Here is a 19,153-nt window from a genome sequence, read left to right as displayed (position 1 = left end):
TTTAAAATCTTTCTGTAGTACCTTTTCACAAAGTGGAGGAAAAAGGAAAAACTGTCTCCTAAATGTCTAAGTAGTAGAAATTTTAACTATGTCTCAAGATACTAAACTTAGAATCTAAGGGTTTCATTTCCTTGTTTTTAAATCAAGACTCCTTTTATGCTACACTTTTACAGCTATTGCTGTCCTGCTTACAAAAGAAAAGCTTTACAAAGCTTACAACTTTTATGGTTGTGAATCAGAACCTTGAATAGTTAGAAGGTTATGATATTTTAATTCACAAATTAACTATGCTAAGTCACTTTTGAGTAATGGAATTTCTGTCTAAACATTGTTTTGGCAATGGGCATCAACATTAGATCTTATTTCCAAGCTTTACCAGCTGGTTTTTGTCATTAACATTTATTAACAATCTAAGATACGGCTTTCACCATCTAATCCGTACTACATGAATGTCTTGGATGGCCCTCCAGAGGATTCTGATGTGACAAAGTACTGGCAGAGATTACAGCCCTGTGGCTGTTCACCAGAGGCAATATAAAATTAACATGGTCCTAATCCAATTTAAACAGTAAGTTGCACAAACAATCTTCTGAACAAAACCAGATAGACCATTCCAATTTCATATTCAAACACAATGTGTTTGTAGTAAAAAACTTCAGGGGATGTTTTTAAAGTAACGATCACACATAAGAAATGTGCCAATTTGATGTAATTTTAATTTTAATCTTTTAAAAACAGTTGCAAAGCAAAATTCACTATGGCAATCCCCAAATCTGCTACTTTTCTTAGTTTGCTGCACCTCAATTTGGTCTGGAGAGCAGCAATGATTCTTAGTGACCTAAACTTTGTTTACAGTGTTTCTAAAGCAGAAAGTGCGTGGAATAAGAAGTGAAAGAGAAGGAATGAACATTAATGCCCTCAAAGCCTGAAACGCTTACTTTCATTTTCTTTCAGTTTTATTTCCTTAATAAATTTATAGTAACTCAAGAGAAAGAAGGCATCTGAACTTCTGGAACTGCCTCTCTTTACTACGAACACGAACAAAGATTAATTTGCTAATGGCTTTTGGGCTAAAGGGTAGAAAATACACAGGGAGAACAAAGATTTCATATTACACAGATTATAAAGATTACACAGGTAGAAAATGGATTAAATGGGAAGAAGGTACAGACAGGGAAAAGTATGAGGATGCCTGTGCAGGGAGTTAATCGGGTGAGAACCTCCATACTGAATTTCCTTGATACTCTGGTTTCTCCTCAGATCGTATAAATCTTTCGCCTTTTACTGAATTTCCTTTTGAAATGAGACCACCTCAATATCCCAGGGTAAAACCAACAAAGACTGTGAATTTAAGTCATCCTATTTATTAAACTTCACATATAGTTTCAGTGGTGAAAATATTTTTTTTAAAATGTCATTTACAATATACACATATGAACTTGATGTCCCATTTAAAGTAAAAAGAAATGTTGATTATAATGAAACTGTTTCAGTAATTATTATTGATTAATCATTTCTCTCCCCAAAAATGCTTTACCCAACAGCTAACACTGTTACATCTTTTCAACTAATTTTGTTAATGGCTCATAACTAATCATTACTGTAGTAGTTTCTTACTCACTACTCAGCTTCAACAGCAAATCCCATCTTCCACGCTTTCTCATTTTAAAGCTTGAAAGAATTCCCAATCTAATACTTTTATCTGAAACATTTTATCTTTGAGATATTCTCTTTCAGCTTTGAGAGACAACTGCTATATCCACATTATCTAGCATTGTGTAAGGACCATCGCTGGCTCTCCATAGGCACTTGCTGAATGAATAAATGAGCGCAAATGAGTCACACGCTGATGTTCTTCACACTCAATGCATTCACATCCCTTTACATTCAGTCTTTACCAGTTCACCTACTGACACTTGCATATCTGCACATTTAGTCCTTGCTTTACTCTTCTGTATCTTTCTATAAAATATCTGTTAAAACTACCATTTAATACAAATTATTTTTATTCAACAATAGTCTACCCACCTTCCCATCATTATCACTATAAAGTAATATTCTTGTTCTCATACATAAAAATTTCCAAGTGTTGCCGAAATCACTTCTTTGAACAGTTACTCAGTGACAAAATCCCTGCATTTGCTCTATTCATCAACTCCCAAGGCTACCACCTAGCAAGGTCCTCATGGACTAAAAGCAGGAATACTACATAATAGGGTCATCATCTCCCTTTAACAACAGCTATTAAGTTACTGAATACTGCATTAAACACTTCATAAGACCACTTATTTACCTTCAGAACAACTTGTGAAGAAAAAACTCTCATTGTACTAATAACAAGATTAACCAGAGAAATTCAGCTCCCAAAGTCACGGTGACGGTAACAGCAGACGGTAACCCAGCTCTCTTTACTCTTGCCACGTTAACTACTACTTCTGTGTCTGATAAAGTTTGTATCCTGTAACTTTAACAGCTTGTTCTTATCACATTATTTCCTTGCTTCCAATTGCATAAGCACTCCTCCTTCTATACTAAATGTAACCTAAATGTCCTGGTGTCAGGATTCTGTATTAAGCGCTGCCCCCCCCCCCCCATTCTCATTATCAGAGCTAACCTAACAGTCAGCGTCATTTTCTTTGCCTGGATTTGTCAATAGCTCATGACTGCTCCTGCTGCATACTCTTGTCAGAAACCCCTGTCTTCTGTCCCTCACTTTCTTCCGCTGGAAATTCTTTTATTTCATGACTTCTATGCACTAAAACTGTGATAGTATGGAAAAGAAAGGGCTGGGTTCTGTCAAATGACTTCAGTTCTAGCTCAACCTTAGTACCTATATGATGCAACTTAACTTAAGTCAGCTTCTTCACTTCTAAAATAGGAATTAACAGTACCTGTATGTCAGGACATTGGTTAGTGTTACCTGAAAACTCTGCAGGGCTTGTTTAGCACAGGCCCCTGAGCCCTCGGTAAGTGCTAAGCATTCTTCCAGCATCATTACAGTGATCTTCACTCTTTCTCTCTAGTTACCATTTTCTTGACCAGCTTTCCTTCCTCCTCACACATAAGAATTTCAGGTTCTATCTGGCACAGCTTCAAACATCTCTGCAAAAGACTGTCTCTTTCTTTCGGTTCAGTCATACTCTCAACAACAGACATATTTCTTACTGCTTGTGGAATTTTTCTGTAAAAAAATGAAGAAGTCCACAAATCTTATCTCCTTCCCACCTCCAATTAGCTTCTCACTAACCGTATTTTCAACTCGGAAACTCTCTTTCCAGAGACCACGGCTCGAGTCTTTGGCATCATCTTTGACAAGAGTCTTCCACTGCGCCGCTCTGCTTCCACTTCACGTTTAGTTCTGATCACTGGAAATAACATCCGCCCTGCTCCGCTTTCAAAAACGGGCTATGACTTCCCATTTCATGCTTCTTTGCTGTGATCATTCTGTATATTCTATTTCCCTCATTATTTCCCCAAGTCACAACACTCTACCATTTAAATCTTTACTTATTTATTTATTTTTTGTATTTTTACTGGTACCAGGGATGGAACTCACGACCACAGGCTTGCAAGGTAGGTGCTTATGCCACTGAGCTAAATCCCCAGCCCCTACCATTTAAATCTTAAACCTTATCGATTTATCTCCAGAGGTCCATCTCAACTACCTTCTCATCGGCAACACCTCTCCTAAGCCTATTAAACAGAGGTATTTTTCCTTCCTGACTGTATGGCTCTTTTCAGGGCTTTTACGATGAGGCAGTAAATTTTATATTTATAGCTGTTTCTTTCTTATTCTAAACCCAAGCTCTCTAAATCCAAGCTCTCTAAAAAAGAAGGCCTATGCCTCACTTACACCCAGGACGCTGCCCTGACTATAGGCCTTTAGTACTATACATAATGCCCACACTTAGTTGTCAGCACTAGAAAAACACGCCGAATATCTCAACTCTAAAAATCTAAAGTGCTCCAAGTCTGAAACATGAAGCACTGACATGATGTTATAATATGAAATTTTATACTTGACTTCACAACAAGCTATGATCAGAACACAGGCACACTAAACACACTGTGAAAAATTACATTCAGGTGATATATACAACGTGGGTATAAAACATGAATGGTGTGTTTACACTTGAGTCTACTCCCACAAAATTTTATTATGTATAGGCAAATATACTAAAATCTGAAAAATGCTAAAACCAAAACACTTCTGGTCCCAAGCACCATAATAATATGCAGATTGAATACACAAGAATAGAATGGGTAAAGAATATCCATCCTATATATTCATTCTCCATACTATTATTTTATATATACTGGTAGCTACCTATCTCCACTTGTAATACAACCTCAATTTATCTGTAAACTATGTTTAACTCTCTATTACTTCTTAATTCCATGCAGTCTGGTATACTCTAGGCATAATACCACAAACATATTTAATAGCATATGATGGTTATGGAGATACATTAGGAAAAACACAAACCTAAAAGACACTAATATACCCAATTTCATTTAGAATAAACTGACACTGAAGGAAAAAAAAATTTAGAATAAACTAACCATTATTAATTCTTAAAAGTTTTAGGTCAAATAAACGCTCTATTTATATTTTCTTTTCTTTTAATCATTTGAAGAAATTATGCCAAAAAATATCTATCAGTAATTGTTGTCTAATAGGAAGGAAAAAAAATAAGACAAATTCAGGAAACTACTATCATAGATTTTAAACTTTAAAAATTCCCTTATGATGCCTTTTCTAATTGAATTACACTATTTCTGGGAATACTATTTCAAATGTTCTTAAATTTAAGGAATGTCAAATGTAAATTATCCTTAAACTGCAACCTCCTCCTCTTACCTGAAGTAGTTCAACAGAAAGATTAATACTAAGAAAGAAAGAAGTGACTGTTTCTAAGTGACAGCAAAATAAATTATCCCAAATTTCTTCTGGAAAAGAGAATAGCTGGAAAATAAAATGAAAAGATCTAAAAGTTCGAGTTTTTAATTGTGAAAAAGAAGCATCTTGCATATAACACATTTTTTAAAAAGCACTGAAGATTCAAATGCAGACATCTGAACATAAAAGATGCTGCCAAACATCCAAACTTATAAAGAAACAAGGGAAAAAGACATAAAAAGAATAATGTATAAATTATGTACCTGTTTAAGTCTGGCAAGCTCCTTCAAGGCTCGGCCCCATTGCTGCTTGTAATGTAGTTTAGACTTAGTTGCAGATTCCAACTTTCTTTCAAGTTCAACCTAACAGTGATTAAGATCATATCAAGTGAAACACTATACCACTGTGTACAATCATTGAAAGATAATATATACAAAGAGTCTGGCTTAAGAAAAGAGTTTATATAGCGTAACATACGACATCATCTAAAACTGTTATATAACTTACTATAAATATTATGGCACATGAACATTTTCTTGTTTAAAATATAGTCTTATTTTTATTGCCGCACAGCCTATACTAAAAAGAACTGAATTAGTCTGAACCTCCAGACAGTTACTGTAAATGTATTTAAACACTGAGTGAAAAATACATGTTTTACAAAAAGCAGTTCTAGCTGTTAACATTCCAATTCAGCTGACACTTTAAATCATAGAAACCAAATTTTCCTTTTTGAGGCCTATCATTACGTGGAATTTTGTATTGCAAGGAAGAGATCTAGTAGAGACACTTCTGTAACTATATTTTGGCAAAACCATAGAACCCTGGAAACAGTGAAATGTTTTATCAGCAAGCAATTTAAGAGACTACAAAGTCAAAATATTTGAAGAATGTTAAAATAAACCCAAGAGTAAGAAAAATACTGTTGCTTAATAACACACATGTAACTTTTTTCCCTATTTTTCTTCAAATACATAAAGAAAAACACTAAAGTGATTCAATTAAAAAATACGGTTATTTATCCTTGCAGCAGGCAATCTGCTGTGCATGAACTGAGGCCAACTTGGCTGGGCTGTGGAATGCACTCAGTGTTTCAAACCAAGCACCAAACATACTCGCGGAGCCAACAGACAGCTTTCCTATTAAGTGATAATGTAATAATCTTCTTCAATTACAGTAAAACATTGTTACTCTGAATTGTCTGGATTTTTTTTATATCAAGTTGAGTTTTTCCCATACATATATAATGCCTAAAATTCTACAGGAAAACAAATTGAAGACACTATAAAAATTTCAACTTTAAAAAACTCCTATGAAAACAAAATGAAAGGAAAAGCAGATTGCCAAATTCCTTTCACAAAAGACCAGAACATTCTCTTAGTAATATATGACTACATCAAGTCAAGATCTTTTCTGCTTTACGAATCCCTAGTGCTGGGATTTAGCTGTGTTGACATTTCACAACTAGACTCAAGCATCTTAAGTTGAATAATATGGCTGAGATTATTGCAGATAATCTCTTCCACTTATGCCCTAGAGATTTATATATATTACTTGGTAATTTAACAACAAGCCATACCTCAAAGAACAGAAAAAAATTTGTAGCTGTGGATGAAACAGAAGTATTCAGTTTTAAAAAGATCATGTCCACGGGTCTTAGAGAAGGTCTAGTATCCAAGGAGAAGGCCTAAAGAAGCAGCTTGCTCAGAAAAAAATTGGGTAGGTTCTATCTGTGTTGCCATACACTGTGTTTATCTGCATGCTTAGCCACACAAATTTAAATCACAGGTAAATTTCTAAACGTAATTTTATTTTTAATAAACCTGTACATAGCAAATTTGAGACTAAAATCTCATTTTCTAATTTATTCCTCTCACAACCTCAGTGATGCGAACTTTTATTGTTTCTTTTTAAAAAAAATTTTTATTTTAAAGAGAATAAAACAAAAGCAACAGAATAAAGCAAGTCAGAACAGAACAATGCAAGCAACACAGCACTTCACAACAAGACAACCAGTCATCAACAGTAACTACCATGTCTCTTTTCTTTGACATAGTTGACCATACCTTCACATACAATAATACCAAACATAACAAAATACTATAAAACTATTCAAAACCAAAAACAGGAAATGAATAATGGCTACTATAATAGCTCATTTTCCTCAAAAAATATGTCTATGCTACCACACCTAATAAAATCAAATAAACCACAACAGGATAGAAACAATCAAAACAGAACAAAAGCAAGTTAGGACCTCAAAACAAGATGAAAGTAAATCAGCATTGGCTACCATCATGTCTTGTTTTCTTTAAAATAGCTGTTCATACCATCACACAAAATAAAATCAAACAAAACAGAATGAAACTCATCAAAACAATGAATGAAAGCATTGTAAGACTTCAAAGCAATAGGAAACCATGATTACCATAAAATATCCCATTATTTTCAAAATAGCTGCCCCTACCATCAACAGGCATAAAATTTAACAAGACAGAACAAAGCCAAACCTAATAAAACCATATAAACAATGCAAGCATTCAAGATAAGACAATAAGAAATTGACAGTAGTTTCCACTTTCCCCTCCCAGGTGTTTTCTCCCTTTACTCTTACATTAAATATTTTGCTTTTGGATCCCATTCACTCCTTTTTCTTATGCTAGGGTTCATGTTTTGGGCATGAACATGATCTCCAGTTGCATCTATTTACCCACAGGAGCCTTGAGATCATTCTACTTTATAGCTGGGTAGCTTTCCACTGCATGAAAATACCATATCCTTCTTATCCATTCTGAGGTTGAAGGGCAAGTTAGTCTCGTTTTGTGTGTGTGTGTGTGTGTGTGTGTGTGTGTTTGGTCTTTTGTCACATGCAACAATTGTTTTCTCTTTGATTTTCAGTCTATGAATTTCCTTTCCAGTTTGATGTGTTTCTTGTATACAGTATATCGATGATCTTGTTTCCTGATCCACTCTCCCTATCTACATTAATGTTTACAACCAGCATACATTGGTTTGTCTCTGCCCTGCTATCCTCTTGCTATTAGCCCTCCACTTTCCCCCTTCATTCAACTGCCTGTTTTGTTTGGTGATCCTCCTCTGCGGCTGTTCCTGGAACCACAGTCATCTTTATCTCTCTCTAGGGCTGGTTTGGCAGTCATGAATTTCTTCAGTTGTTCTTTATCATGGAAATATCTTATTTTTCCACCAATTTTGAAAGGTAATTTTGCTGGGTAGATCAATCTGGATTGGAAGCTGTTTTCTTTCAGGGTGTGAAGCACTTCACTCCAAAGTCTTCTTGACTTGATGGTTTGTGTTGAGAAGTCTACTGTGATTCTGACTGGTTTTTCTGTATAGGTGATCTGTCTTTTTTCCCTAACACCTTTCAATATTCTGTTTTTGTGCTGAATTTCTGGGATCTTGATTATTATGTCTGGGTATAGATTTACTTTGATTATGGCTAGTGGCAGTCCTATATGCCTCACTTATCTGCATGCCAGATCCACTTCCCATGTTTGGAAAGTTTTCTTCTATTACTTCTGTGAATATCCTTTTAATTTCATTTGTGTTGACCTCTGCTTCTTTACCAATACTTATTACTCTTAAATTATGCTTCTTTGCTTCATCTTGCAGCCATTGAGTTATTTCCTGATTCTGTGTTATTTTTGAGAGCTTTCCTTTCATGATCAACTAACTGCAATCCTATCTTCAAGGTTTGAAAGTCTGTCCTCAGTCTCTTTCAAGCAGTTTTGCCAGCTTTCAATTGAATTTTTAATTTCCTGTATCTCTCTTTGAATCTGTTCCATGCATTGTAATTCCTTTCCACATTCATTCAAGGTTTCCATCATTCTCCTATGCTCCTCTTTATTGTCTCTATCTTTAGACCTGCTGAACAATTCTTTCAGTATGTTTGTGATTTCTTTTTACCCGAGACATTATTTCTGATTTGACTGCTTTTACAATCTCATGCAGTTGTTTCCTTACTTCAGTTGCTGTCCTCTCAAGAGATTTCAGATGTGTGACTTCCGTTTTCTTCTTTGACTATATCTCTGCGACTTATTGTGTGTAGGCTACAGGTCCGAGTTTGCTTTTGCCCCTTCATCTTGACATTTTCCTGAGTTTCTTCCAACCACCTAGTTGTGGGGTCCCAGGCACTTCCCAAGTTGGCTGCCCCTAAGCAGTGTAAGGGGATGGGACAGACACCTGGGTTCCTTTAATACCAGATTTACAGGGAGGTAGGAGGGTATGGAGCGGGCTTCTCCAGAGCTATGCAGCTACACTTTGCTAATGATCAGGGGTGCATGGAGGTGGGGATGCTTCTCTCAGCCTGTGTGTCTACACTGGGACTCCCACGAGGATGGCAGACACACAGGGGTGTGTTTGTCTGATCCTGCTAGTGGATGATGGCTGTCTGAGGGAACCAAGGGCCTCAAATGGTGGCCTATGGATACACAAGGCTTACTTGGCTGTGTGCTGCTGCTCCTGCTAGTTGCGTGCAGGAAGGAGCCTTCTGGTGGCAGCTCCTTGAAGGTGCAGGTGGATCTGCTGGTTCTCTCTGCCCACACTGCCACCAATAGGATGTGGCCTTTTGGTGGCAGTACACAGTGGGTAGAGGTGGATCTGTCTCCTTCAGCCCACACTGGGCATGCAGAGGAAAGGACCTTCTGGTGGTGGTGCCCAGCAGGCAGAGGCGGGTCTTCTGGTTCTCTCTGTCCATGCTAGGCATGCAGAGGAAAGTGCTTTTCAGCAGCAGTGCCCGGAGCAGAGGCAGGTTCTCCTGGTTCTTTCTGCCCGCGATGGTGTCCAGAGGAAAGGGCTTTATTATGTTTCTTAAAGAATACAAATGCCTCTATGATTTTAAAAATAATATATAGGCCCACTTTCCGGAAAAATGCACCAAATGAAAATTTTGATACAATTTCAGGATTCAAAGACAGATTTGAGACTTCTGGGAACCTCTGCACTTGTGTTTTTATTTAAGGTGTCCTTGGTCCATGACTAAAGTAATATACTGCTGTAAGATGACTTCTTATTCCTGAAAAGAAAACTCAGTGCAGGATCTATAATCAGGAAGACTCAAGGCACAGATCAGTACTCACTGGCATCTTTGTCTCATACTTCCCATCCCAAGTCCAGTTGGTCACAGGGAACTGCAGATGTCTCCACTGAAGTAATACTGTCAAATTTGTTCATTTATATTTCTAAGTCACTTCCTTTAACCCTCTTCTTGGGCTCATAAGCAGGTCTTGAGAATACGCAGATTTCTTCTCTCTAGCTTCAGAGCCTGCGAACCCCTATGAGATCAATTCACTCTACTAAACAATCTACAACTACAATGTCAAGTCTCCACTCCTGCAGAGGACTGAAGGTATACCCCAAAATGTAATTTCTCCCTACTCAACTTGCATTTTTAGTTTTCCTCAACAGGAAACCCACTACTCCAGCCAGGTTTGTGTCCCTTTTCCCAGAACCTCCTCACCCAAATTATTTCCTGAGCCTGCAAGTTCTTTTTCTCTTCTGCTTGCCTAAATCTGAAGGCTCAGCTCAAATTTACCTATATACATGAGGTACCTCAAACTAATAGATCCTAAACACCAAATGGTTTCTCTTCATTGTAAAGATTTCTATCATATTCCTTTGTATCTAATTACTCAAGAGTGTTTTGCTACTGAGGTATGTTCCTAATTACATAACAAATTACAGTATTTAAAAGGCTACTACACTTTTACTCTTTCCTCCTGTTTTGCCCCCCCAGAACAGATGCAAACTGTTCTTAACCACTCTATATAACTTAGCTTGATTAAAAAAAAAAAAACTTCTGGATTCTTTTAGTAAGTTTTCTATCTTTTCAACCTCTGTATGCCCTACTACATTGTATGCTTTTTTTCCTAAAGTTTCAATTTTCAAATTATATAAGAACATTCCTAGGTAAAGGAAAATCACAAATTATTTACTACTAACTTCTTATATAAGACATTGAGAATTACATTTCATAAGTTGTATCTTAATGTTCACTTATTTTTTTAGACCTTTTCACTGAAAAATGGGAATGTTTTTGTTACACTTAAAATAGATAATCAGAAAGGAAAACAAAGCTCTCAATCAGATATAAATAACTGAAACTTTCAGAGTAGCTCAGACACCTTTTCACTTGTCTTTTTGTGCTGTTAGCTCTTTGTTACTATCTAAAGAAATAAGATTCTGCCCTCTTCTGGCTCTAAAAAGATTTACAAAGAATTTTAAGAGCTGAAAGCCTTTGTTTTAACCAAGCACTTAATAGTAAGCATTCATTATTAGTTCTAGTACAGAGGTAGTTCAATTATATATTTCTCTTTCAATAAGCTGGACCAACATACTTTTAACATGTTTAAAGATTTTTAACTCTTTCAATGAAAGAAGACATGGGGGAAATTTAATCATTTAAAATTTATTTTTATGGTGATTATTAACTAGTCATCCAGTATGTATTCAGAGATGACTAAGATAAGGCTTCTGATATAATTTTAATATCTGGTCTCTGAATTTCCTCCACGTAAAACGGAAATACTTTGTGACATCTACTTAATGTATCTTGTGGGAATTCACAATATGAGCACTTCAAGTATTTCTGGTAGATGGGTCAGAAAATTCATAATTACAAACAAGTATTTTAATACTTGGTTTTATCAAAAGAGAGATGAGAAAAGTCAAGCTAGATTCAAATTCACTGGCTATTCTAGTGAAAACTTCACTATTTTTCTAAATAAGAGTGGTCAACAAATAAATGAAGAGACTGCTTAAATTTGTAAGAAACAGAATCAGTTAGCTTTGCAATCACATGAATACAGAAAAGGAAGCCCCCAAAACAGCCTGGCATTTGACAAGCTGCAGAAAAATTATTAAGCTCTGTAGCACTAGAGGATAACAATTCTAAGGGGAGGTGACCCAGGTTAGCTTTGGACATTCTGAGATATCCAGAAGACCAGAGTTTTGATTGTAAATGGTCTAGGAAGTCAAAGCTATTTTCTCTACAATTCTAAAATAGTGTTTGTTTTCACTGCTTTCATTCCTTTAAGTGTGTACAGTGGAGTTTTCTAGAGGCTATATGTGTGATATTACAGTGGATTGAATCCAAAACTAGATATTAGAATTCACTGTCTTCTATTACCCAGACACTAAAGAGACTACACAAAGGTCAAACAATATTCTCTCAGAGTTTTTACTGTTGTTTTAGAAAATGGTTATTCTTAATAGAAGTGTCATTTACATTGTTATATACTGGGTTTATAATTTTAAATTATTCTGGTTTTAATACAGTGATAATCAATAGATACAAAGTGTTTTGGAGTTCTCAATAATATTTAATTATTGATATCCATCATTAGGTAAACGGATTATCTTTTTATTAAGATGTTAGATACATAAAGTACAAAAAATTTGAGAAATGTTCTAAGGCATTCAAGAAAGTGTTTCGAGCAAGCAATTGATTATATAGGCCTTTAGCAGTTAGGGCTTGTACTCTTACATTTTCTACATACTAACTGAATTTTTTTAAATATAAAAATTAAGTTGCTCTCCTACTTACAATGCTTTAATGGTATCACATTATTTCCTCAAATTTTAGGTTAGTAAAAGGTTAAGAAAAATAAACAACATCTGGGCTCTGTACTAAGCATTTTACTACTATTAACTCACCTAATCCCTCTATCAATCTTATTACCACCACTTCCAAGACATGGAAATGAATATGGTAAAGTAAATGAACCTGCCCAAGGTGACAGTGAATGGCAAGAGCTAGACTCTGAGTCAAAGTCACTGTCTCCACGGTGAACCTAACTACCATGATGTACAATTCTTATTAGACTTAAAATCTAAACTCCCTGCCCATAAAGGTCCGTATTTTAAACTGCATCTATCACACTCTAAAGCTGGCCTTCTCTCTCAAAGAATCTGGACTTAGTCTCATCACAATTCTTTGCTCTTCTCAACACATTAGCCAAACTTTTTTTTAATTTTAAAAAGAAAAAAAAAAATTTCAAAACAAGGTAATAGGAAGGCAGCAATGGTCAATATTTTGCATTCTGTTATATTTAGTTACTCAGAGTACAGATTGGCATTTAATTGTCCAAACAAAGTAGCACAAACCTTTCAATTGAACTAAGAGAATTAATAGTATAACTCCTTACTATTTCATATATACTTTTTATTTTCCCTTTTCTCCATTCCCCCATCCCAGTTTCTCTTTCCTTTTGAACTTCCTCTCATGTCACATTTTGGATCTTATTTTTGCTCTTTTGGCTTCTCACACTAGGGAGTCAATATGATGCTTACAGGTGTGTCTGATTTATTTCACATTTGAGTATAAAGCTGCATCCATTTACCTATAAAAGTGTCAAGTTTATCTTTCTTTATGGCTGAGTAGCATCTATTGTATAAAAAGACCACGTCATTTTTATCCATTCCTTTGTTGATGGGCATCTGGGTTATTTCCAAGATCTGGCTATTACAAATGGGGGGTGTACATATATCACTGTGGTACAATGTTTTTAATTCTTTTGGGAAGATAGGGGAATAGCTAGGTCAAATGGAAACTCCGATCCTAATTTTCTGAACCATCTCCAGACTGATTTCCATAGTGGCTGCAGCAGTCTACACCCCCACCAGCAGTAGAGTAGGGTTCATTTTTTCCCTACAGGCCCTCCAGCATTTGTAACTGGTATATTTCTTAATAATAGCCATTCTTTCTGGGATGATGTGGAATCTCAGTGTTGCTTTAATCTGCAAATCTTGAATGACCAGTGGTGAACACTGTTGCATATTTTTATTTGCTGTTTACATTTCCTCATCTAAGAAGAGTGCATTAATCTCAGGTGCCCATTTTTGGATTGGGTCTTTAAATCTGGGGGCGGGTCTGATTTTTTAAATTTCTCTATGCATTCTCCATAGTAATCCTTTGAGGAATGGCTGGCAAACAGTTCTTCCCACATTGTGAGTTGTGTCTTCACTCTGTTGGTAGGTTCTCCTGCTATGCAAAAGGTTTTCATTAAGATGAGATCTCAGTTGATAGTTCCTGTGCAATCGAGGTTTTATTCATCGTCTTTGCCTACAACAATGTCTTCAAGAGTTTTAGCTATTCTACCTTCCAGCAGATTTAATGTTTCTAATATTTAGATCTTTGAACATTTTGAATTACTTTAGTTTATGGTGAAAGATATTGATCCAATTTTTCTTGCCTTTGTTGTCTAGAATTTCTTTTGCTCTTCTAGGTCTCCTCTGGTTCCAAGTGAATTTTAGGAATGTTTTCTCTAATCCTGTGAGGTACACTATTGGAATTTTGATTGAAATTGCATTAAATCCGTGTAAGTTTTGGAAGTATGGCCATTTTCACTATGTTAGTTTTTCCTACCCAACAGCAAGGGATATCTCAGTTTTCTGATATTCTCTTCAATCTCTTTTATCAAAGTACTGTAGTTTTCAGTGTAAAGATCTTTTACATCCTTCATTAGATTGGTTCCTAGTTATTTTTTATTTTTGGATGGTACTGTAAGAGGTGGTGTTTCTCAAATTCTTCTCTCAGTGAGTTTGTTATTCATGTGCAGGAAGGCTTTTGATTTTTGAGTGTTGATTTTGTATTCACCTATGCTACTGAATTTGTTTATTAAATCTAGCACAAATTCTACATCATTGGTTTCTCTCTGCTTACAAATCCCAACATATAATGTCAAATTTATGTTGTCTGTCACACTGCACATTTGTTAATGTCTAGCCCCTGTACATTGTTTGTGAGGGAATCCTAGTAGAAATGAGAAGCAGGACCTGAGTTCCAACCACAGAAAACAAAATAGGATAGTCATCCCTTCTTCCAAACTGAAAACTTAGAGTAAAAAGCTTAGAGTAGAGGCATGTGACACAAACAAACACTCCTGTCGATGACATTAAATCTAGAGAGCAGTGGGGGCAAAGAATATTCACAGTGGCTACCACAAAACTGACAGTTGAGGGGTGTGACCCTAGAACCAGAGGATACAAAACCCAATGACAAGGCACTAAAGGCATCCACGCTGCTGTGACAAAACCCTGGTTGCGCCTTGTTTCTCCCACTCTTTGCCCAGTTTGAAAATGGCTCTTCAGCCTACCTGCCAGTTTTTAGAATTCTTTTATTTCTACATACATTTGCTCTAATTAACTATAAGCTCTACTTAGCTATAAGCTATTCCTGACATCATCTAACAAATTTAAGTATTAACGATGTTTGGTGCCTTGAATTCTTGGACAAGTTCTTAGATGTTCTTAGAACAACTACAGTGAAACATTAAATTGTATGATACATATTGTATTCTGACTTCAGAAATTTATTAATGGGACTAGTTAAATTGACAAGAAACTGGCTGTACCTTTTCTAAGGTGAGAAGATTTATTTCAGACTGTAGACGGATTTCCGGTTTGTTGCTTTGCTGATCCTTAAACTGCTGGAACTCTTTTTCCAAAGTCTTATACTTATTTTCAGCATCATTAAGCTACATTAAAAAAAAATTTAGACATTTAAAAACAAATCTCATATAGAGTTTAACATTTTAGAACTCAACAGTATATTTTATATTATTCTAAGGCATATTCATATAGGAAATTCAGAAAATAAAATATAATGAAGAAAATGATGACTGCAGTAACTTTAGTAGGTGACCAAACAAACAAACAAACAAATAAACAAAAAAAAAAAAAACAGGATCAAAGAGCCAGTAAGTTAATCAGTAGCAGAAACAAAACCTGAACTCAAACTTTTTCGTTTAAAGTAAGGTTCTAATGAAAGCAGTCAATACTTCATAAATTAAAAAAAGGGATGGCCTGCCTGAACACTGTAATTTCCTTTTGAATGGCTTAAGAAAAAGAGAAGGCCTACATAGATATTTTTTCTAAATCTGAAGGTTTTTGAAAATTAAAAACAAGTAGAATCATTAGACATTCTTTCCAAAAATATATACTAATATGACTGTCCATCATTAGATAAATCAATTTTTTTCTTAACATTTAAGAACTGAAGTTGAAATACTTAGAAAATTGGCAAAATGGAACTGAAAAACATCACTGACAAAAAAAATTCTAACCAGGTACCTAGTATCTAGTGAGATGCTCTGTGTGTGAAGTTTCCACACAACTGAAGTTCAACTCTTTTAACATGAAAGTTGAATAGAAATCACTCTAATCACTTTTCTGTTTTAAACAAAAAGCATAATAAACTTACTATCATATTTGGTAGTTTCAGGTACATTACCAAGAATAATTACTGTAACAATTAGATTGTAAAGCAGCCAGCTACCAAGCATGATAGGTTCTTTTTCCTTTGCTAACTGGCTCACAGACTACATAATTTTCCAAGTATTATACCTAAGCTTTTCTCTATTTGAATACAGATACACATACTTTATTTTTATCTCACTGATAATATTTGTTTCTTTTACTGATGTAAATAATTATATGTACAGTATACATAACTTGGAACAATAACCCAAAAAGATTTTCTGTATATAAAAAGTAAAAAGTCGTTATGATTTTCATCAAAAATGTCCTCCAAAGTCTTATGTGTTCGGAAGGTGATTGTATTATGGAGATGCTAATTAGTAGCTAAATGTACTATTTGAATATGGGGCCTGGTTGGAAATGGGTCACATGACCCAGAAGGGTGTACTCTTATCCCCAGCTCCTCCTCCTTTCTCTCTGCTTCCTGGATCACAATGGGAGCAGTAGCTCCTTTCACCACATTGTTTCTGCCTTGCAGCAGCTCTCCCACAGACTGCATCTTTTGAAACTGTGAGCCAAAATAAATTTCTCCTTTAAGTTGTGGACATCAAGTATTTTGTCCCAGGGATGTGAAAGCTGGCTAATATATAGAAACTGGTACCAGAAGTGAAGTTGTTGCTGTGACTGCACCTGCCCAAAAGCTTTTGGTTTGTGGGAAAAGTTTAATAAGGTTGGAGATGTAAGCCAGATATTTAGAATGCTGTAAGTCAAGACTGATGGGCAATTCTGGTTGGAGGTCAGAAAACCAGAACGCTAATAGGAATATGAACAGTAAAGACTTAAGAGGTTTCAGTTGGGAATGAGGAATCCTTTGACAAGTTGGAGTAGAGTCTGACAGTACAGTCTGGCAAAAATTTGTCATTTTGACTATATTCTGAGACTGTGGGAGACAGAGATTAAGGATACTACATTAATTGATCTGTGATAAAATTTTAAAGCAACCCAATGTTTGGGTTGTGGCTTGAGTACTGCTGGTTACTTTTAGTCAGGTCTACAGTGAAAATCAGGTGAAAATAAAAAACCAAGAGTTGAATGATTTGATAAATTTGCAGCTTGACCAGAAAGGAAGTGCCTGCAAAGTTGAGCCCATGGAGAACATGGTTGCTGCAAAGATTAGCATTAAAAATAAGCCAAATACTTCGCATTGGAACAATAGGTAAGATGGCTTGCAGACATCCCAGGAATCAGCAAGACCCCACCTATCACAGCCTCAAAGGTGCAAAAGCCAAAGACTGCACTGAGAAGAGAAACCCAGGGATTCTAGCTCATTCGGTGCTACAAAAGTGATTTCTGGCACTCAAGAGGTCACTGCAGCAATGGTCTCAAGTGCCAGGCCACTCCTCCCCTGCGGACAGACCTTGGCACCATCCACGTGCCGATAGTTTTTCAGGCCAGCAGAATGTAAGAGTTGTGGCATCACAGAGGCTTCCATCCAGATTTCAGAAGAGGGTCTGGGAGGCTAAGCAGTACGCCCAACTGAGTAATACAGGAAACTGTCAGAGTGAAGCTAAAAGCACAGCAAAGAACCCAGGAGACTGCATGTGCCAGGAACATAGACTGTTTGTTAAGGAAAGCTACAGGCAGTGAGGTCAGAGCCAGCCTAGGAGATAGGCCATGGGGCTTGCCACTGGCAATGCCGTAGGGGTGGGGCCAACCAAGCCCTTTAAAGCTCATGTATCACAAAATCTGTTCCAGTTTCAGGACATACAGCCACAGGATTTAATGTTTAGTTTGCTTGGTTTTGGTCTGGTTTTGGCCTGATTCTTTTCCGTCTTCCCTTTCCTTTCTCCCTTTTAGAATGGGAACATTTACCCTGGGTGTTGGAAGCATTTAATTTTCCTTTTGCTTTTTATAGGGGCTCAGAGCAAAGAATTTCCCTTCAGTTAGAGACTGGATTTGGACTGTTATGGACTTTGACATTGTAGAGATGGACTCTTAAGGGGCAAAGGCAGAAAGCTATGTTTTAGATCTATAATGCCTCCACAACCCAATATCATATGTACTTGGAAGTGCTATGCTCATCAGTGCTCTTTGGAGGCAGCACCTGGTTGGAGGTCAGTCACCAGGTGTGTGACCTGGAGCATGTGTTCTTGGCCCTGGCTCTCTCTGCTTCCTGCCTGCCATGTTGTGAGCAGCTTTCCTCTGCTATGCCCTCTCATCATGCAGTTTCCACCTTGGAGACTGCCAACCATGAACTGAATCAATTGAATTCACTAACACTGGGAAACAAAATAAATTGATCTCTCCCCCTTTAAGCTGAGTGTGGTATTTTATCCCAGTGACAGGAAATCTGAAAATTACAAATGTATACACTCATGGACTTACTAGTCTGTACATCTTGGAAACTTAGTGCTTCCCGTTTGGTATTAGAACATTGGTACAAGATGATAGAATATGTAAAGCCTTGACCTAGACTTGTGAGCAGGGGTCAGAAAGGATTTCTTGGGATAAATGACACTTTAGCTAAAAACTAAAATTAACAGAGTTTAAAGGGCCCAGAAAAAACAGCACACATGAAGATTGTGTAGAGAAGTGAGCGTGCGATACTAGAGGTCCTGACAGAAGACCAATGTGACAGGAGAGTATATAGCAGGTAAGAAAGAACAGGAGAAAAAGTTGGAGAGATAGGTTCGGTTCAAGTTATACAGAGGCTTGTGGGGAGTAAGGACACACTGAAAGGTTTTAAAAAGGAGGTTGTCATAGTTTCCAAATTGCAAAAGCATTCTGCCTGTAACATGGGAATAGATGAGCCCATCACTGAAATTACAGTTACAGAAAGATTAGGTATGGATGAGAAAACCATCTTGGGTTTACAATGTCTTTAAGACATTCAAATAGAAATCTCAAAAAAACAATCCTATATACGGGACTAGTGGCAAAACAAAGATCTAAAATATAAATGAGAAAGTCCCAGATATACAGATTGTCTCTGAAGCTATGGACATAGATAAGATTATTTAGCAGAAAGTAAATTCTGAA

General features: G+C 36.3%; 1 protein-coding gene across 4 annotated transcripts in view; it reads right to left on the bottom strand.

Moving 5' to 3' along the window:
- Positions 1 to 19,153, bottom strand: part of Cep120 (centrosomal protein 120) — a 66,854-nt gene that overhangs the window by 9,150 nt on the left and 38,551 nt on the right. For all 4 annotated transcript variants that reach the window (XM_063232437.1, XM_003477223.5, XM_063232438.1 and 1 more), the window contains 2 exons: positions 15,271 to 15,393; positions 5,164 to 5,262 (listed from right to left, as the gene is read on the bottom strand). In XM_063232437.1, the coding sequence (XP_063088507.1) occupies positions 5,164 to 5,262; positions 15,271 to 15,393 (222 nt within the window). The remainder of the gene's footprint in view (positions 1 to 5,163; positions 5,263 to 15,270; positions 15,394 to 19,153) is intronic.

Source organism: Cavia porcellus, unplaced genomic scaffold, assembly GCF_034190915.1.
Source record: "Cavia porcellus strain 051 isolate PalLab524CR breed Dunkin Hartley unplaced genomic scaffold, mCavPor4.1 scaffold_21, whole genome shotgun sequence".
NCBI classification, from domain to species: domain Eukaryota; kingdom Metazoa; phylum Chordata; class Mammalia; order Rodentia; family Caviidae; genus Cavia; species Cavia porcellus.
This window is presented reverse-complemented; position numbering and strand designations above follow the sequence as displayed.